Genomic DNA, 21765 nt, shown 5'->3' with positions numbered 1-21765 from the left:
GGCAAAAACTTGACCTTAATGAAACTTATGTCCCCAGAAAGTCGCTCTGCCATGTCTGAAGGATAACTAGGAGCATTGTCTAATACCAGGAGGCACTTAAGGTCCAATTTATTTTCCAGGAGGTAATTTTTCACAGTGGGGGCAAATGCATGGTGTAACCAGTCATAGAAAAGGTCTCTAGTGACCCATGCCTTACTGTTTGCCCTCCACATCACACACAAATTAGCCTTGAGGATATGGTTTTTCCTGAACACACTGGGAGTTTCAAAGTGATACACCAATAAAGGCTTCACTTTGCAATCACCACTAGCATTAGCACACATCAACAGAGTAAGCCTGTCTTTCATAGGCTTATGTCCTGGGAGTGCCTTTTCCTCCTGAGTAATGTAGGTCCTGCTTGGCATTTTCTTCCAAAACAGGCCTGTTTTGTCACAATTAAACACTTGCTCAGGTTTCAATTCTTCACTATGTACTCCTTGAATTCCTTCACATATTTTTCAGCTGCTTTTTGGTCTGAACTGGCAGCCTTACCATGCCTTATCACACTATGTATGCCACTACGATTCTTAAATCTCTCAAACCAACCTTTGCTGGCCTTAAATTCACTCACATCACCACTAGTTGCAGGCATTTTTCTAATTAAATCGTCATGCAACTTCCTAGCCTTTTCACATATGATCGCTTGAGAGATGCTATCTCTGCTATCTGTTTTTTGTTTATCCACACCAATAACAGTCTCTCAACATCTTCTATCACTTGCGATCTCTGTTTCGAAAACAAAGTTGCACCTTTGGCAAGAACAGCTTCCTTGATTGCCGTTTTCTTGGCCACAATAGTAGCGATGGTAGATTGGGGTTTTGTGTACGACCTGGCCAACAATGATCTCTTTCTTCATATCCATAGTAATTCTCATCCTTTTTGCTGTAGGGTTGGCACTAGAAGCTTTCTTGGGGCCCATGGTGACTTATTTTACAGGTGCAATCACTAAAAACGCTGTGATAATATGAAATGTTCCGATTGTATGTTTGGATGCGACTGCGGTGGCTGGCTTGTAAACACTGGCACCCACGGGACAAGTGAGGCGCCCTCAGGCTGCAAGTGGATGTGTCTCGAACGGAACAAGTCGCGTTAGGCAAGTTTTTTAGCGCTAGCCGAGGCAAAATTTTTGCATTAAAATGTATTGCTAGCAAGATTTAACGTTATGCGATGCGTTCATTAGGCGAGGGTCCACTTTATTTGGGAGTGGATGTGTCAGCGGATGGGTCTATGAAAGATGAGGTGAATCATAGAATTGATGAGGGGAAAAGGGTGAGCGGTGCACTTAGGAGTCTGTGGAGACAAAGAACTTTGTCCTTGGAGGCAAAGAGGGGAAATGTATGAGAGTATAGTTTTACCAACGCTCTTATATGGGTGTGAAGCATGGGTGATGAATGTTGCAGCGAGGAGAAGGCTGGAGGCAGTGGAGATGTCATGTCTGAGGGCAATGTGTGGTGTGAATATAATGCAGAGAATTTGTAGTTTGGAAGTTAGGAGGAGGTGCCGGATTGCCAAAACTGTTGTCCAGAGGGCTGAGGAAGGGTTGTTGAGGTGGTTTGGACATGTAGAGAGAATGGAGCGAAACAGAATGACTTCAAGAGTGTATCAGTCTGTAGTGGAAGGAAGGTGGGGCAGGGGTCGACCTAGGAAAGGTTGGAGGGAGGGGGTAAAGGAGGTTTTGTATGTGAGGGGCTTGGACTTCCAGCGGGCATGCGTGAGCGTGTTTGATAGGAGTGAATGGAGATAAATGGTTTTTAATACTTGACGTGCTGTTGGAGTGTGAGCAAAGTAACATTTATGAAGGGATTCAGGGAAACCGGCAGGCCGGACTCGAGTCCTGGAGATGGGAAGTACAGTGCCTGCACTCTGAAGGAGGGGTGTTAATGTTGCAGTTTAAAAACTGTAGTGTAAAGCACCCTTCTGGCAAGACAGTGATGGAGTGAGCAATGGTGAGAGTTTTTCTTTTTCGGGCCATCCTGCCTTGGTGGGAATCGGCCAGTGTGCTAAAAATAATAATAAAAAAAATTCTCTGCTGAATTTATTGGCCAGTTTATCTGTTTAGGGAGCTCCGAGAGTATTGCAGTTACCGTTGCTGATAGTTTCCTGGGTGAGAGTAACCTGACAGACTGTTTAATTCCAAGCCCCTCTGGGAAGTTCCTTCATGCTAGTGAGGGGCTCTTATCTAAGGAATTGGCCCTTTGCTTCCTTGAATCGATCCTGAATGCCTCCCAATTCCCTAGGTACTGTATGACCCCTATGGGTTTAGTACTTCATCAATATAATTAGGTTTAATTCCACCTTCATGAGCCAAGCAGACAACAGGTATCACTTGCAAGTACAGTATTTTGTTTGATGCCACAGATGTTAAGAACAATGAAAAATACTGTATTCTATGAGTGTTAGTTGTATGTACACTGTACAGTATTGTAGACAATGGGGGCTGTAGTAAAAATTATTATTCATGAGGAAGTGCTAAACCCATAGGGGTCATACAGCACCTGGAGATTGGGAGGCAGTCAGGTTTGATCCAAGAAGGGGAGGGTAGCTCCAAGTCATTGGATCAAGAGTCCTTCACCAGCATCCTCCCACTGAGGCAGGGTGACCCAAAATGAAAAAAACTTTCATTATTCAACACCTTCATCATTCATACATAATCACTGTCTTTGCAGAGGTGCTCAAGTACAAAAGTTTAGACTTCACTCCAAACAGCCAATATCCCAGACCCCTTCTTTAACCCTTAACCCCTTCAGGGTCCAAGGCCAAAATCTGAAGTGGTGCTCCAGTGTCCAAGAAATTTTGAAAAAAAAAAAAATTATTTTTTCTTACAGAATTAAAGAGCATATTTTTGTGAAGGTAATAAGACAAAAAAAAAATCTGATCAGTACTTACCGAGATACAGTGCCAAGAAGTTTGTCAAAAATGATGTGGTGGCGGCAACATCGACGAATTCCACATACGCGCATTACATTATTTTGCGGTTTTAGTTGTTTTTTCTTTTCTTTTCCAATTTTTTTCTATTCCTACTAACATTTGGGGCCTGAGAGACCAATACTGTATATAATGTATATATATAAACTCACTGTATTGAACACAATAACCGCACTAAAGTTATTATCATATTATTGTTTACCACTGTTGTTTATTACAATAAACATGCACAAATATTGTATAATACTAATGTTCTATCATATATTTACATATTTACAATCACTGGACATGGTTTTAGAACTGCTGGAGCTTGTGGAACTCCTTGAAACAAGGCACCATGCACAGAGGCACCTTACATTCCTCACACATAAACCGAGTGTCTTTGCGTCTTTGTTGCCGTCGTTTTGTTTGTGCACAGACAATGCATCTCTTCTGAGCAAATTTCTTCTGAGTTGAAGGAAGTTGTATTATGAAATGATCACCTTCCTTCCTCAAACGCTTGGGTATATCCTGAGGAATTCGAGGACCGTGTTGTATAGCAGGTGTTCTTACCTGGTACTTCATTATGAGTTGTCTGACAACAGACAAACAAAATTCACCATACGGTGGTCTGTTGCCAGTCTTTATTTGGTACATATTATATGCATTGAGCATTGAAATGTCCATGAGATGAAAGAAAAGTTTCATGTACCACTTGTAACTCTTACGAACACAGTCAACAAAACCAATCTGCATGTCACACTTGTCAACCAAGCGCATGTTTTGTGTATAATCAATCACTGTCACTGGTTTTCGAATACGTTCATTAGTCACTCGATCAACTTTGCCACTGTCTTGCATTTCATTACGGTGAATGGTTGTCAACAATGTGACATCTCGTTTGTCATGCCACCGTAATGCCATGATGTCATTGGCAGTAAACACCTGCACGTCATCATTACGAGCACCTGCGTTGAGCCTGGGCATATGTTTACGATTAGAACGCACTGTGCCACACACATCTGTCTTGTTCACTCGCATGAAATCACTGAGTAATGGGCTTGTGTACCAGTTATCGGTATATAATGTATGCCCCTTACCAAGATAAGGTGCCATCATGTTTCTACTTCACCTGAGATACCCAATAACATCTTGGTATCTTTCAATGTTTTACTACCCGTGTATACAACAATATCCAACACCAGGCCACTGTCACAATCACAGAGTACAAACAGTTTTATACCAAAGCGTTTCCTCTTGCTCGGTATATACTGCTTGAATGACAGTCTACCTTTGAACAAAATCAAAGACTCGTCAATTACAAGATTCTTGAATGGATAAAAGTATATGCTGAACTTTTGTTTGAGATACATGAAAACATTTCTAATCTTGTATAACCTGTCACTTCTGTCAGGCCTGGTTTTGTCAGAGAAGTGCAACATACATAAGAGTAAGATAAACCTGTTCACTGGTATGATTTCACTGAAGACTGGGGTAGAAATTAGCCGATCTGTGGACCAGTATGCTTTTATATTGTGCTTATAGACGTGAGGCATAAGCATTATTGTTGCAAAAAGCAAATACATTTCTGCAACAGTCGTCTCTTTCCACCTGTGTAGTCTTGACTGTGGTGATAAGATCGTATTTGCCATGGTGTACTCAAAATACTTATTACTTTCCCTGACAATAATTTCCATCAATGGCTGGTCAAAGAATGATTCAAAGAATTCCAGTTCATTGGCCGTGGTTCCAAGGGGACAAGTAGGTAGAATTCCACTTTGAGAGTCATCAAAGTGGTGAGGCTTGGGAACAAAATTGGGATTTTGCTGCCAATCCCACATACGGTTTGCTGGTGGATACTGGACATCATAGGCTGGTTGTGCGGGTGGTTGTGGTTGTGGTGGGCTGGTGGCTGACGCTCCGCTTTGTCCTTGAACTGACGAGTCAGCAGCGTGGGTCCCAGCGTGGCCTGGTGAGTCACGCATGGCGGTGCCACTACCATCACCACTAACACCATCCACTGATGCCTGTGGTCTATCCATGCCAAGTGTAGCCACATCATCCTCACTATCACTACCTAAAACTGGTGTAGGGCCACGGGATGTACTCCGTCCCCTGGGCACAGCATAGGGTACACTACCCGAGCGCATGCGGCGGCAAACATACCGACGCTTCACTGGTGAATATGATTCCTCACTATCACTACTCGAATGATCGTCGAGCGCAATAAAATCACAATCCACGTCACTATCATCGTCATTACTGAAGTCAGAGACCTGGCCACGCGAAAATATTAGTTTTCTCTTGCGTCGAGGAACAACCGACCGTGAGTCACGAGTGCCCACACCAGAGGTAGAAGGTTGAGGATTGTCAGGGTTTTCTGCACCATTATCGATATCCTGGTCATTCTTTTCGGTCACTAACTGATCAAAGCCGTAGAATTCGTCTTCATTTCCACTTCCATCAGTGTCAGAACTGTCAGATAGGAAGAGGAGAGTCCCAATTTTCCGGGAGTGAGAGCTGACTTGCGACGAGGCATGGTGAACAAGGGTGACTGAGCCGGCGTTCCCACAATGCTATGCAGGCGCCTAGATTTTTTGTTTATGGCGCACACCCACCGCGCAGACCCATTCTCTCACATGTAGGCCTATGAGCGCTTTTGCGCTAAATTTGACGGCGCTAGAATTTTGGCGTAGATCTACGGTTTGGACACTCAACGTAAAGCCGTAGATCTACGGGACAGACCCTGAAAGGGTTAAACTGTCCAAACGTAAATCTACGTTCACTTGCATAGTGCTCTGATTTTTTTTTTTTTTTTTGAGTGCATTTTTCCTGGCATCCCTGAATTTTGTCATACTGCACACACTGAGTGCACAGATCCATTCTCTCATGTCTAGGAACTCAGGCCTCTCGTGTCAAGGTTGAAAGCATGTAAAATATAATGTAGATCTACATTTGGACAGTTTAAAGGTTAAAGTGCAGGCATTGTACTCCCCACTTCCAGGACTCGAGTCCAGCTAATCGGTTCCCCTGAATCCCTTCACAAAATACTAACCAGCTCATACTCCAACACGTATCTAGTAAATCCTTGATGTAATGTATTTTTAAAATTATGGTCAAAATCCATTGGTTAAATGGTACTTTTAACTCCATTATTTTCACTGTTTATTGTAGTATAACTGTAAATTGAATGTGCAGTAAAATATTAGGAATACATTTGAGAACTTAAGTGTATTTTTGCTCTTTTTTTTTTAACATTATTCTTATTGAAATGGCCACTTGGACAATGCTTCCTATTAGTCTGTATTATCGAGTGTTTACTGGGCTGTGTGTGTTGTGTGTAGTGAGAGTAGTATGACTGTTGTAGTTTCTTGCTCCATCCTTTGACGTTTGTGTTTTGAGTTTTACTGGCATGTTTGTCTTCTGAGGTGTCAAGGTAATTTAGCAGAGCAGTTACCCTTCAGGGGGGTTGCCTTGATAAAGGACCTTGATCCAAGGAATTAAATTTTAACTTTCTGCTTTACAGAAGACAGGATCTGTAGTGCTTATGGTGGAGGCGAGCGGTGGTGCGAAAAGAAAATGAAGGTAATCAATAGTGTAGAACTGAAGCCAGATACTCCCATCAGGCTCCTTAGAAGAAACTGTTTAAGGTGAGTGTCAAAGGCAGTCTTATTTATTTATATTTTCATCAGGTAGTGGGGGGAGCATTCAGCTGTCAGCTTCTGGGGAATGGGATGAGAAGTCCTCTTCCTTGGACCAACATTCCTTGAGTGTTAAAATACTTGCCTGTAACATCCCAAGAAAAAGTAGCAGAAGTTATGGTCAGTTTAATTTCTGCTGTTTTCTCTTTGTATGTTTTGTTAACATGAAAAGTTTTAGATACTGTATATTAATATTGTAATACTCACTTTGGATACAGTGTTAGCTTGGCTCGTTAAATTTTGATTGCAAAATTTTGCTGCAGTGATAACTTAGCATGAGAAAGAAGTCACCTTTGCTAAGAGCCCTCAGAATACTAAGTGATTTTACTATTCAAATTATACTTGTAAGAAATGTGACATTTATGATGTTTTTGAACAATTAAAGCATTTTAGAATTGCATATTATTTCAATCAGTTTAAGCACTAAACCCAAAATGGGCCATACAGCACTGTGGAGAAGTGCATAAGTATCAGATTTAAATAACTGTTCTTCTCAGTTGTTATAATCAAAACCAAGTGCTGAACCCTGCAGGGTAGGGAGTATAACAAAGGTAGAGTTTGCGAGGAAAACAAAGGAAGTGCAATCAAAGGTTGTGCAATAAATCTGTTACTGTCAAGAAGTCAGAGCGAGTCTGTCTCAAAGGTGGAGCCGTCAGCGAGGAGTGAAGATAAAGTTAAGGGTGTTAGAGCGGTGATGACGTCAGAGGTAAATTCTGCATGCTCACTGACAGAACGGTCTAATAGAATACGGCAAACTGAAATTGGAACTTGACAATTTGCACCGAGTGGCACTGGGTGCCTCTCCAAGAGATAGATACCCACGAGTGAGACACGTGTGCCCAAAACGAAGACAGGCAAGCATAGTTTCCTAGCCATGACATCAATAAGAAGGCCAGGATCCTAAATTTGGCTTGATGGAATGTAATTTGTTATGATTCATCTCAGACCAATGATGTTGCCAACGGTTGAGGTGGTGGTTAAAGATTACAGCAAAATAGTCTAAGAATGGAATACCTCTATAGGAAACTGGGATGTCATGTACTGCTGACCATGCAGCAGAGTCTGCCTGCCTGTTGCCCTGAACACCAACATGACAGGGACCCAGCAGACAATTATTTCTTTGCTTTTGCTAGAGATGTGGTGCAACCAAAGTCATATACGAAGAACCAGGGTATGAGGCGAACTATATTTTTTGATAGCTTGCAAAGCACTAAAGGAGTTGGTACTCTTGTTGGTTTAGCGCCTTCTTTGATTATAATGATAATAAAGAAATCGGACTACCACAAATGTTGAGATAGGCATTGATGCAATACGGGTTGGGAATGGAGGCAACCGTGGAAGTAAGGGATACAGAGCAATTGTGTCGGTAGGCACTACTGAGGTCTGGGGCCATCTAGCAACCCTGGAATAAGAGAGCCATGGAAGTCTCCCATGGAGGCAGAGATGGGAGACTGCCATGGCATAAGAGAAGCCCTTTCTAAGACAATGGATCTCTCTCTCTCAAGAGAATCGGGCAATGGCAAGAATAGGCTGGGTGTGCCTCTTTGCAGTTAAGACAAGAGGGAGGGTGGCTGCAGGATGGACTGCTATGATTGGCTGCAACATAGGGCATACTGCCACTAACCTGCAATATTTTGCCGGGTGGCCAAAGTGCCACCAGTTTCTACATTGTTGTGGGGTAGGCATCACCACCTGCACTTGTAGGCATTGTCTCACTATGTACACAGATGGCAGTTCATGGCTGTCAAAAGTTAGCCTTGCTATATTGCATGGATAGCACCTCTGTCCACAGGCAGGGAGTGTGTAAGTATATGAACTTTAATGATTGGGAGATTCTGGAGCTCAAATTGCTCCAGAATGTCATCATTATGCGAGAAAGTAGTGTTGTATGATCTTGTGTAGAAGGGTAATAGCTCCAAAGCAAGAATTAAGAGAAATGTGTCAGCAGTGTCAAGAAATGAAATATGTGCCTGCTTTGCATTTTGTACTGTGACAACTCATGTGCTACTCTTAAAAGTGCATGGAAGGAAATGTTCTGCCCAAGTATGCGAAGGAGTGCCTTGCTGATGCTATGGTCGGAAAGATAGTAGTAGAAGTTGGTTGTAGCGTAAAGAGTTTTATCCAAGGACGACTCTGAAACAGTGTAAGGGAAGGGATTGCTTAGTTGTTTGTTTATTAGTGTGAGAGAAAACTTAGGTAGGTACATCAGTGACAGGGCGAGGTCATTTGGATGGTGGTTTAGAGGTGGGCCATCCCAAGTTGTTAGTACAATGTGAAAATCAACGCACTGTATGTGGAGAAGCCGGGTTCACAGTCAAAGCTGCATGGCAGTCAGAGGCGTCCATAGGGTCAGTCAAAACTACAGTACCATAGGTGGGTTACAGAATATTAGCCGAAGAAGCTATCAGGTTGGAAGAGAGGTCTGACGAATGGTCCAAAGATTAACCAGGGTCTTTAGTGGGTGCCTCAGAAAAAGGTCTGGGAGGAGGGAGGTCATGGTTCACCATAAGGTTTCTCTTGTTTTTTTATTTTTAAAGACAAAAAAAAAAAAAGGAGGGGGTGAATGTGGAGGAGTAGCTCCTAGGAGACATGAAAGGGCTGTATGTCCCCCTCTGCACCCAAGAGGGCCAGTAGTGCAGATGCAGCAAGAAACCCATGATATACCCTACCTTTCATGTCAGTAAACCGAAAATCCAGGATAGCAACCTCGCATCCACCAAGTCACCTCGGCAGACAAAAGAGAGGGTAGTTGGAAATCCCCTTCCAGGCATATCTCCTTCAGCCATCACCACCTGGAATCCAGCAGACAGTTTTCAGAGATACACCAGTCACTTGAAAGACAGTGTAGCCCATTTCCCCCAGGATGCTGGAAGGGGATTGAGACATCCCTCAGATGATACAGATTCTTCAGCAAACTACACCACTACCAGGGACCTCAGTGGAATGGGATGGACATCAACACCCTTTCCCAACCTAGGAGCTAGAATGTCTGAGGGGAATACTCCAGATGTCAAAAGTAGGGAAGGAGAGGGATGAGAAAGGAGGGATAGGAAGGATGGGACAGGGAAGGGGGTATTGGGGGGTAATTAGGTTCAATTGGAGGAAAAAGACCCCAAAGGTTCAATTCCTCAGACCAAAAGCCTCTTTACCATGACAAGGAGCCCCCTTCTCTTAGAGGTTCTTTTCAATTAAACTTTAAATTACACTTGGGAACAAATGATCATAATTATTTAATTTTTCCTATCTAATGTGAAAAATTTTTCACATCTAATGTGCAGTTTTAGGAACTTTTGTAATTAAGTTTTAACTTTGACTTTAAATGCATGTTTAGCTTAAATTTCTTCATATATTTAATGTGTTATAGAATTTCCAGAGCTTTGAAAATTCTGTTTCTCTGTAACAGTTTTCATACACAAATAAGTCTTCAGAGGTACCTGTGTAAAAATATGATCCAAAGTAAACCATTCAATAAATAAAATTGTTTACAGGGGGTCAGAAACAATAATTTTAGAGATGGTTAATAAGTATCTCTATTAGGATGATGTCTACATTTTAGGGGAAGGGAGGCTGCTGCTTTTAGGTAAATTATTTATACCCCTCCCCCCCAAAATTTAATCTAATTAAAATAAAACTTTTGTGTTCACAGAGTGGTTCCTGAGGAAGAATGTGTCAAAGTTTATCATTGTTTAGAAAATACTAGAGAATATCATCAGGAGGAACCTCAGTACATTGAGCTCATCCCAGAGAATGCACCTGCTGTTGAGGCCTTGATTCATGCTTATCCTGAATATTTAACCATCGAGAGCCTTCCTCTGAGTGATGAAATTGCAAAGGTAATCCTTTAACAGCTATTGAGTTTTTTTGCATGTTACATTTACAGCTTGTGTAAAGTTATTTTGTTTTATTACTTAAAGCACATTGGTTTTGTAAATAGATGATTATTTAAAGTTGTCTTCCCAAATTAAATCGTCTGAATTATTTTTGCAGATGGCCGTCGCCAGTGGGCTATGGGAACGAGGACTCGTAGTAACTGCAAGACCTTTGAATTCCCAGCTTGATAACTAAAAGGATAGTGATGGGATTTAACAAGAAAACTATACTCTTAAAACGGAAAGCGTGCTCAAGAGTTTTCTGTAATATTACCTTTGACTCGACCATTTTTTTCTTTCTCTACATTACAGACCTGTTTTGAGTATTTTATCTTGAATTTATTGGATCATGTTTTCCAACTTTAGCATAAATTTTACTCTGTCTTTTTATAGCTTTTTTTTTTTTCAACAAGTCGGCCGTCTCCCACCGAGGCAGGGTGACCCAAAAAAAGAAAGAAAATCCCCAAAAAGAAAATACTCTCATCATCATTCAACACTTTCACCACACTCGCACATTATCACTGTTTTTGCAGAGGTGCTCAGAATACAACAGTTTAGAAGCATACACATATAAAGATACACAACATATCCATCCAAACTGCCAATATCCCAAACCCCTCCTTTAAAGTGCAGGCATTGTACTTCCCATTTCCAGGACTCAAGTCCAACTATATGAAAATAACCGGTTTCCCTGAATCCCTTCACTAAATATTACCCTGCTCACACTCCAACAGATCGTCAGGTCCCAAGTACCATTCGTCTCCATTCACTCCTATCTAACACGCTCACGCACGCTTGCTGGAAGTCTAAGCCCCTTGCCCACAAAACCTCCTTTACCCCCTCTCTCCAACCCTTTCGAGGACGACCCCTACCCCGCCTTCCTTCCCCTATAGATTTATATGCTTTCCATTTCATTCTACTTTGATCCACTCTCTCTAAATGACCAAACCACCTCAACAACCCCTCTTCTGCCCTCTGACTAATACTTTTATTAACTCCACACCTTTTCCTAATTTCCACGCTCCAAATTTTCTGCATAATATTTACACCACACATTGCCCTTAAACAGGACATCTCCACTGCCTCCAACCGTCTCCTCACTGCTGCATTTACCACCCAAGCTTCACACCCATATAAGAGTGTTGGTACTACTATACTTTCATACATTCCCTTCTTTGCCTCCATAGATAACGTTTTTTGACTCCACATATACCTCAACGCACCACTCACCTTTTTTCCCTCATCAATTCTATGATTAACCTCATCCTTCATAAATCCATCTGCCGATACGTCAACTCCCAAGTATCTGAAAACATTCACTTCTTCCATACTCCTCCTCCCCAATTTGATATCCAATTTTTCTTTATCTAAATCATTTGATACCCTCATCACCTTACTCTTTTCTGTGTTCACTTTCAACTTTCTACCTTTACACACATTCCCAAACTCATCCACTAACCTTTGCAATTTTTCTTTAGAATCTCCCATAAGCACAGTATCATCAGCAAAAAGTAACTGTCAATTCCCATTTTGAATTTGATTCCCCAAAATTTAATCCCACCCCTCTCCCGAACACCCTAGCATTTACTTCCTTTACAACCCCATCTATAAATATATTAACCCTTTGACTGTCGCGGCCGTATATATACGTTTGCGAGGTACCGTGTTTGACGTATATATACTCATAAATTCTAGCGGCTTCAAATCAGGCAGGAGAAAGCTAGTAGGCCCACATGTGAGAGAATGGGTCTGTGTGGTCAGTGTGCACCACATAAAAAAAATGCTGGAGCACGCAGTGCATAATGAGAAAAAAAAACTCCGACCGTTTTTTTTTTTAATTAAAATGCCAACTTTGTGGTCTATTTTCGTATAGTATTTGTGGTTGTATTCTCGTTTTCTTGGTCTCATTTGATAGAATGGAAACTATATTATAGAAATGGAGGTGATTTTGATTAATTTTACTATAAAAAGAACCTGGAAATGGAGCACAAAGTACAGGAAATGTTTGATTTTTGCCGATGTTCAAAAGTAAACAAATGATGTCATTGTCCAATAAATGTCCAAATAGCCATTCTAATACGCAGTCATGAATGGGTTGATGTAATTTTTACAATTATTACAGTATTGCAGTAGTCTGCATAACAGTAAATCTTCTATTTTTTGTTTGAATAAAATTTCAAAATAAAAAGCAAGAGTAATATCACAGGGACCTGGAGACATGACTGATGAACAAAGAAAATGTTATTTTAGAGTCAGGAATGTCTGCATTGTTCATTCTGGACCTTATTTTGAAATTGTCGTATTTTTTAATTTTCGTGAAATTGGCCAAATTGCAAATTTCTGACCATGTTATTGGGTAGTTGAAATCGGTAAATAGGCAGTTTCTTGTACTCAATCGATAGAAAAAATAGAGTTCTGAAGAAATAGTTATGAGTTTGGTTGACTGGAATAACGGAATTAGCCGAAAATAGGGCTCAAAGTGGGCGAAATTGCCGATTTTTAAATATCGCCGAAGTCGCTAACTTCGCGAGAGCGTAATTCCGTCAGTTTTCCATCAAATTTCGGTTTTTTTGGTGTCTTTACAATCGGGAAAAGATTCTCTATCATTTCATAAGAAAAAATAATTTTTTTTTTTTTTTTTAAATTTTGCGACACCAGGAGACACCTCAGGATTTGGGGTTGCGACAGTCAAAGGGTTAAACAACCATGGTGACATTACACATCCCTAAGACCTACTTTTACCGGGAAGTAGTCTCCCTCTCTTCTACACACCCTAACCTGAGCCTCACTATCCTCATAAAAACTCTTTACAGCATTTAGTAACTTACCACCTATTCCATACACTTGCAACATCTGCCACATTGCTCCTCTATCCACTCTATCATATGCCTTTTCTAAATCCATAAATGCAATAAAAACTTCCCTACCTTTATCTAAATACTGTTCACATATATGCTTCAATGTAAACACTTGATCTACACATCCCCTACCCACTCTGAAACCTCCTTGCTCATCTATACTAGAAAAATAAATAAACCACTATTACTGTACTATTTCAGTTAGGGAAAAATGGCCTTTCTCCATACTGACATTTCTCATCCTCACAGACATTGACAGAAATGCTAAAACAGTTTTGATGTGTTATCTCATGCTGATAAAATGTCAAACTATTGTACAGCTGCTGTTTACTAACTGATCAACATTAAATACAGGTAACAGATGGTCTGACACTTTTAGTCAAGACAAAATTACAACACATTCACCAAAATAGTTGACTGGGCTGCCACAGTTGGTATATGCAGTGTGCACACTCACTTTTATTGTTTACATTGTAGTTGGTGGTGATTATTTTATGCAGTTCATAGCATATTTTGCTAAGAAATGACTATTAGCTCTACAGTTCCAGTACAATTCTACAATTTATCATAGTGGTAGTTCTGCAATATTCTTTGAGTGATATTATAACTATAACCAGCACCGACTAATAAATACATGTAAATCATTTTCATTTACGCTAATGTTTAATTCACGTTTCCAATAGACTATGGTGGGTCAGAATTGTATTGGTGAATTATTTTTATAAGACTTCTGTTGGTCCAGCAAAATAGATATACCTGCAAACCTAGGAATTAAGGGTTCAGTAAAATCTGTGTTGTACCTGTACCAAAAGTACTATGTTAGGTATTAAACAAAAATTATTCAGAAAGTTAGGATACCTGAAAACATCATTGAAGTTTTAAGAATTTGTACTGTTAATGAAAGATAACATTCTTGTATAACATAGTATACAGTGTGATGTATTGTCTACCAAGTTATCTTACTTTTTAGGGGAATATGTAATTAAACAGGTAAAAGTAACTTTTTTTTATTCACACAAATCCTAATAAGAGATTTAAACCTTCGAAAGGTTCACCCCAAATCATAATGTTTATGATAATTCACAAATGTATCCAAGAATATTTAAGAAAATGACTATTTTATTCTGTTATTAAACAATGTATGCTGTACATACTTTCATGCACAGGTAATTCAATTGTTCTATCAATGCACAGTTGACTTAGGAAGCCTACATTAATTGTTCACTAATTATATTTTGCAATAATTTTATATTAAAATTATGCTTTATACAGCTACAGGGGTGCAGGATGTTTTGAGGTCTTAAACATTGTTAATTGCTTCCAGTTTGTTTGCCGACTATAGGCTCTTGCTAGACAACTTGCAGAGAATAATAGTAATGTCAAGAATATTACAATTGAGGCAGATAATATCAAATAACCTCTCCAGCCGTAACTGTTTAAATAACCACTGAATGCTGTAATTACACCAGACCCTTCATTTTCATTTAGAGGCGAACTTGTTTTATCATTCAACTTATTGTCAGCAAGTTGTTCTGTCTGACGAACAACTTCAGCATTTTCAGACTGGCTGGCGAGAGAGATTAGGTTCAGTGAATTAGTTGGAACGTCCTGTTTCATTTGTTTCTCCGTGTTTTGTTCCTCAAAATACCCTGTATCATGTAATTTAACTTCTTCATTGTGTTCAAATTTTTGATTTGCTACATATGACACTAAAGAATACAGTGTGCCAAGTACATCAGCCTTTCTGTAATTGTTAAGCTCTATATTACTGTTAGGCCAATTCATGTCTTCTACCAATCTAATTTGCTCATACTCATCATTTGCAGCATACGACACTAGAGAATACAGTACGCCAAGAACGTTAAATTTCTTGTGATGATCCATATCACTTCTTGCAACAAAAATTTCTGGATGTTCATGCGCTTCATTGTCTTGTTGATTATCAGAAAGTTGCTTTTCCTTGCCTAATCTTGTGTTTCTTTTATCTCTGCCAGCGAGGGTTTCAGCAAGGCGTGCATCATTCTTGGTTTGTCTTTGACCTAGAAAACTGGCCTCCCTTCTTTCAATGTTGTCATGACTACCAGAGAAAAAATCATGGGAGCTATACGTGTATACTTTATCTTTATTATGTACTGCCTGTTTAGTGACCATATTAGGTTGACTTTCTGAGATAAATTGTGATCTAACATATTTGTCTCCTACATGCTGGCCTTTGGCTATATTTGTTATAGTAAAAGAATTGTGTTTGTGATCACTTGCATACTGTTCTTTAAGTTCATCTCTGCACTGAGTATTTTGTTTGCATTTCTGCTGCAACTTGGTAAATGGTTCTTCAGTGTTTGATGAATTAGTTAGCAGTGGTTTTGAATTACTGATTGTGTGTTCAGATATACCTTCCTTTTCACTAAAGCATTGTAGGCAATGTGGTACTATTGTTGTAGTGATGGCATATACCTTGGCTTCAGTTCTTGCATACAACTCTGAATGTTCTTGGCTCTGTAAACTATTTTGCTTCTTGCTCTCTGGTATGATAGGCTCGTTAGTGATGTCACAATTGGTGCTGTAAAGGACTGTTATACCTCTGTCACTTTTGGGAACTACAAAGGTTTCACACTTGATCCATAACGTCAGAAAGCTAGTGAGAGTTACTATGGCAACCACCATTTTTCTGAAGATAAAAAAAATTTGCAAATTAAATTATTTTATATTTACATTACAAACTTCATTTGTTCATGCAAATATGGATTTCTATACAAATTGATATTTTAGGATAATTTCAATAAGCTATAGAACTTTTGATTCATTCAAAGCTATAGTTTTTTAATGCCTCTGCCATCTCCCACTGAAGTAAGGTGACCCAAAAAAGAAGAAACACTTTCATCATTATTCACTATCACTGTCTTGCCAAAGGCATGCTAACATTACAACTCAGACGCCTTCCAAACTGTCACGAGTGTCTTAACAGGAGACTAAAATGCCAGGAGCAAGTGCTAGTGACCCCCTATCTGTTAAATTATTAAATTCAACAAGATGTATATAGGTCACTGCATGATCTGAGGAACGTATCCCTGTATTCCATAATATCAGTCCTTCAATGTATGCAATGCTGCAGAGTGCAGCATAAGTTTGATAGTGAAGATAAATATTAGTGTTCAAGATTAGAGGTGAAGCAGAAGAGGCATTCACAAATCATATGGAAACTAATTTCAAATTTCTTTAAGAAAATTTATAAATTAAAATATGCACTCCAAATCTAATTTAGATCATTCAGAGACGAGAAACATATTCTAACATACAAAACACATTAAAGTTGAAGCTGCTCAGAGGCTGCATCGTCACATTACAAGTTTATGATCATGGAAGGCTTCAAGCTAATTAGATGCCACTCCCAGAAATTATCACATGGAAAGAAGTATTATTACAACTTTTCACCAGTGGTGAAAATTTTGAAGCTGATCAGAAGTCATTCTCCAGTTACAGCAAAGATTTACAACAAATTTGCCTGCATGCAAACAAAACATAGGTACTATCCTGGCCCTAAGATGCATCAGCCATTAAATATTGAAGAGCTCTTGATCCAAAGAATTTGAGTTACCCTCCCATTCCTTGGACAAACTTTATTCCCTTCCATTCCCAAAGATGCTCTACCAACCCCTCCCCTCAAGGAAGGTTCCTTGATGCTGGTGAGGGGCTCTTGATCTAGGGAACTGGATCTGTGCTCCAGTTCCCTGAATTAAGCCTGAATACCTTCCATCCCTCCCCCAAGCACTGTATAATCCTATGGGTTTAGTGCTTCCCCCTTGATTATTATTATGATGATCTACCAACCCCTACAGATTTAGTGCTCTAAAATAAATCTTCCGTGCCCAGGTTGAGTAGAAAGTGCTACCATTGAGCCCCACTCAAGGGAGGTTCCTTGACGCTGGCGAGGGGTCTTCAGCTAGGGAATTGGATCTGTACTCCAGTTCCCTGAAATAAGCCTGAATACCTTCCATCCCCCCCCCCCTTCACAAGCACTGTATAATCCTACGGGTTTAGCACTTCCCCATGATTATAATACCACTGAGCCACAAGCACCAGTGTGAAGTACCCGAGGCTCAAACTGAAGATCTTGGGAACCATCAGCAATATTCACAACTATGCTGAAATCATCTCTCTAGCTATATGACCCATAGAGGTTTAGCTCTTTCTGAATAGTAGAATATAATAGTTTAATGTATTGTAGAAACCAATCAAGGATGAAGAGCCCCAACTCTTGTAGTACTTTTATTAGTGTTTATGGGAAACACTAAAACCATAAGGGGGCCACACACAAAATGGGGTATGGAAGGCATTCAAGTTCGATCGAATGATAAGAAGGATAAGTCCAATACCCTGGATCAAGAGCCCCTCACTAGCAACCAGGAACGAGCCCTTTTACCATAATTAGTGTACTAAAGTTTATACCACAATAACTAGCCTTATGACACTGAGAACAGCCATATCTGGGTGTTGAGGAAATATACGCAGTGCTATATGACCCTTATGGGTTTAGCTTTTAGTTTACATAATATACACTGACACTCGGGGAAAAACAAATATATACCCACGTTCTAGGAGGTGGGAGGAAGGGCAACATACACTGACAACGTAATTTTCCTCTAATTTCAGTTACTTTGAATAATGACTGGCCAAGCTAATGTTTTTTCAAGCCTTTCATAGCACTGTATGGCCCTTGAGAGTTTAGCACTTCGTTATGATAATGATCAAGCCTATTTGCTACACTAGGCTCATTAATGCTATACACAACCTGTTCACCACCAGACAAGCACGTCTGTATGTATATACACATACTTCTCACTATATATATTCTGGGGTTTATATAACTCCATTAAGTTCTTAAGTAACTCGTACCTTAATTTCTGTTCGCTTTACCTTGATTACAGTGACTGCTACTGCTGACCTTTCGCTGACACACTGACTGCTGACCAGCTCTCAGCCTTGACCAAGAAATATATATTATGTAACTAACTGCAATTCGTTATGAATCAGCTATCATTCACTGGGTGGCGTTGGTAGCTGTTAGTCATTGGGTAGTTGACGTTGGTAGCTGTGTTGCAGAGGTCTGAGCTTCTCTGCAACACAGTTGTCCTCAAAGATTTGTTAAGTTATACCATGAATTAAGGAAAGATCCTGGACTTCACCTTACGAAAGCAGTCAAAGCAAATGTGATAGTAATTATGGACAAGGTAGATTATAGGGGGGAAATGACATATTGTTAAAAGACAAGGGAACTGATGTGCCCCTTAATACTTCCCTATAAACATAATACTATAGCTGCTTAGCTGTCTTAGTGTTGCCAGCCACTGCACTCGTTATGTGTCTCTAGTCTGTGGGCTGACTGCTCACAGGATGGGAAAGGGATGACTGCCCACAGGATGGGTAAGGGATGACTGCCCACGGGATGGGTAAGGGATGACTGCCCACGAGATGGGTAAGGGATGACTACCTACAGGATAGGTAAGGGATGACTATCTACAGGATGGGTAAGGGATGACTACCTACAGGATGGGAAAGAGATGGCTACCTACAGGATGGGTAAGGGATGACTACCTACAGGATGGGTAAGGGATGACTGCCCACAGGATGGGTAAGGGATAACTACCTACAGGATGGGTAAGAGATGACTGCCTACAGGATGGGTAAGGGATGACTGCCTACAGGATGGGTAAGGGATGACTGCCTACAGGATGGGTAAGGGATGACTGCCTACAGGATGGGTAAGGGATGACTACCTACAGGATGGGTAAGGGATGACTACCTACAGGATGGGTAAGGGATGGCTACCTACAGGATGGGTAAGGGATGACTACCTACAGGATGGGTAAGGGATGACTGCCCACAGGATGGGTAAGGGATGACTACCTACAGGATGGGTAAGGGATGACTGCCTACAGGATGGGTAAGGGATGACTACCTACAGGATGGGTAAGGGATGACTACCTACAGGATGGGTAAGGGATGACTGCCTACAGGATGGGTAAGGGATGACTACCTACAGGATGGGTAAGGGATGACTACCTACAGGATGGGTAAGGGATGGCTACCTACATGATGGGTAAGGGATGACTACCTACAGGATGGGTAAGGGATGACTGCCCACAGGATGGGTAAGGGATGACTACCTACAGGATGGGTAAGGGATGACTGCCTACGGGGGATTACCAACAGACCCCTGGCAGTCTTCAAGCTGGCACTGGACAAGCACCTAAAGTCAGTTCCTGATCAGCCGGGCTGTGGCTCGTACGTTGGTTTGCGTGCAGCCAGCAGCAACAGCCTGGTTGATCAGGCGCTGATCCACCAGGAGGCCTGGTCACAGACCGGGCCGCGGGGGCGTTGACCCCCGAAACTCTCTCCAGGTAAACTCCAGGTACAGGATGGGTAAGGGATGACTACCTACAGGATGGGTAAGGGATGACTGCCTACAGGATGGGTAAGGGATAACTGCCTACAGGATGGGTAAGGGATGACTACCTACAGGATGGGTAAGGGATGACTACCTACAAGATGGGTAAGGGATGACTGCCCACGGGAAGGGTATGTGATAACTACTGCCTACAGGATAGGTGGGGATAACTATTGCCCACGGCATGAGTAAGGAATAACTAGTGCCCACAACATGAGTACGGGATACCCACTGTCCACAGCATGGGTAGGTATGTATAAAATTAAATTAGATACTAATTTGTATAACAGATGTTAAATGCTTCACCAGGGAGATATCTTGGTGTAGTACCCCCTGCTTATGTCCAGCTGCGGCTCCCATATAAAATATAAAATAAATAATAATCTTGTGTTTTTAAGTGCCAGTCGTGGCATGCTTTTGTCAGAAGCCAGACACAGGTATGATAGAATTGTAGACAGTCAAGCCAGAGTATATTTTCTGTGGATTCCATTTCACATTGGTCTTCAAATGCATGATATAACTGATGAACTAGCAAAGGCATATATATATATCTTAGCCAGTTCATCACTTGGGCAGTCAGTTGGCAGTCTGAGAACAATAATGCGAAAAGAAGTACACTTGACGATCTGTGTAAGCATCATCTGTAAACTTCCTTATGACGGTGTTTATTTCCTTTATTTATGTCCTTTATATTGTAAACATTACTTGTGGCGTCTCCTCATTTATGCAGCTCTCTGTTGCCTATCTGTCAACCATACGTGGAGTATACCTAGAGAGTGTTTCGGGGGTCAACGCCCCCGCGGCCCGGTCTGTGACTAGGACTCATGATGTGCAGTTGTGTGCCTCGATCCAGGATATTATTTCCTCTCTTATTCCGTGTGTACACCTGGAGGGTGTTCCTGGGGTCAACACCCCGGCGGCCCGGTCCATGACTAGGCCTCGTGGTGGATCAGGGCCCGATCAGCCAGGCTGTTACTGCTGTCTGCACATAAACCAACGTACGAGCCAGTGCCCGGTTGGTCAGGTACTGACTTTAGATGCTTGTCCAGCTCATGAAGACAGTCAGGAGTCTATTGGTAATCCCCCTTATATATATATTTTCTATATGGCTCTCTATCAAGGCCTTACTGAAACACATAAGTAATACCTTATTTTTTCCACCTTTTACCCTTGTTCATCCAGTAGTTTTTAGACTCTACAACCCAACTCGGTACATCATCAGATGCAGCATTCTTCACCTGACCTCAGCCGGACTATAAATACTCGCGTTCCTTCCACCCCAGGTAGTTCTGTTTGTGACTTGAAAAAGCCCACTGTGTGGGCGAAACGTAGTCAATAAAGGATCACATTATACTGCATTTGTGTTTATATTGTCATCCAGTAGGTACCTGGGTGCTAGCTGACTTTTGTAAGTCGCATCCTGGGGAGAGGATCATAGGATCCCAGTGGAAATATTTGAGACCTAAATGAACACTCCATGAAGGGAAGAGGAAGGTGTAAACACCTCCAGGTCAATGTTCATTATTATTATTATTATTATAATCAAGGGGAAGCGCTAAACCCGGAGGATTATACAGCGCCTGGGGGGGGGGATGTGGAAGGCATTTAGGCTTAATTCGGGGAACTGGAGCACAGATCCAATTCCCTAAATCAAGAGCCCCTCACCAACATCAAGGAACCTTCCTTGAGGGGAGGCCAATGTTCTGAGTCCCTCCATTACCTACATGGAAATCATCACAGGAAATGCCAGCAAATGCGGCAGCTAACATGAAGCCGCACTGTATCGTCTTCACCGTGGAAGATGATGCCGGAGACGGTGTTGTCTTACTGCTGCTACTGTTGCTACTGATGTTGCTGTTACTGTTGCTGTTATTGTTACTGCTACTGTTGCTGCTACTGTTGCTATTACTATTGCTGCTACTGTTGCTGTTACTGTTGCTGCTACTGTT

General features: G+C 41.2%; 2 protein-coding genes across 5 annotated transcripts in view; one reads left to right on the top strand and one right to left on the bottom strand.

Annotated features, from left to right (window-relative positions):
* Positions 1 to 10913, top strand: part of NO66 (Bifunctional lysine-specific demethylase and histidyl-hydroxylase NO66) — a 29953-nt gene extending 19040 nt beyond the window's left edge. For all 3 annotated transcript variants that reach the window (XM_070082221.1, XM_053773849.2, XM_053773850.2), the window contains exons 11-13: positions 6470 to 6593; positions 10291 to 10477; positions 10632 to 10913. In XM_070082221.1, coding sequence (XP_069938322.1) covers positions 6470 to 6593; positions 10291 to 10477; positions 10632 to 10709 — 389 coding nt within the window. In that variant the 3' untranslated portion in view covers positions 10710 to 10913. The remainder of the gene's footprint in view (positions 1 to 6469; positions 6594 to 10290; positions 10478 to 10631) is intronic.
* Positions 10914 to 14365: 3452 nt separating this feature from the next.
* On the bottom strand, positions 14366 to 18420 carry LOC128686786 (uncharacterized). 2 transcript variants are annotated; one of them, XM_053773852.2, is made up of 2 exons: positions 18286 to 18420; positions 14366 to 16039 (listed from the first exon to the last, which is right to left on the bottom strand). In XM_053773852.2, exon 2 carries the CDS (start codon positions 16033 to 16035, stop codon positions 14644 to 14646), a length of 1392 nt encoding a protein of 463 aa, XP_053629827.2. In that variant the 5' UTR covers positions 16036 to 16039; positions 18286 to 18420; the 3' UTR covers positions 14366 to 14643. The 2 variants fall into 2 exon arrangements, with proteins under 2 accessions (XP_053629827.2, XP_053629826.2); XM_053773851.2 differs by having other exon boundaries at positions 18265 to 18371.
* Positions 18421 to 21765: the final 3345 nt, after the last annotated feature.

Source organism: Cherax quadricarinatus, chromosome 7 (genome assembly GCF_038502225.1).
Source record: "Cherax quadricarinatus isolate ZL_2023a chromosome 7, ASM3850222v1, whole genome shotgun sequence".
NCBI classification, from domain to species: domain Eukaryota; kingdom Metazoa; phylum Arthropoda; class Malacostraca; order Decapoda; family Parastacidae; genus Cherax; species Cherax quadricarinatus.
This window is presented reverse-complemented; position numbering and strand designations above follow the sequence as displayed.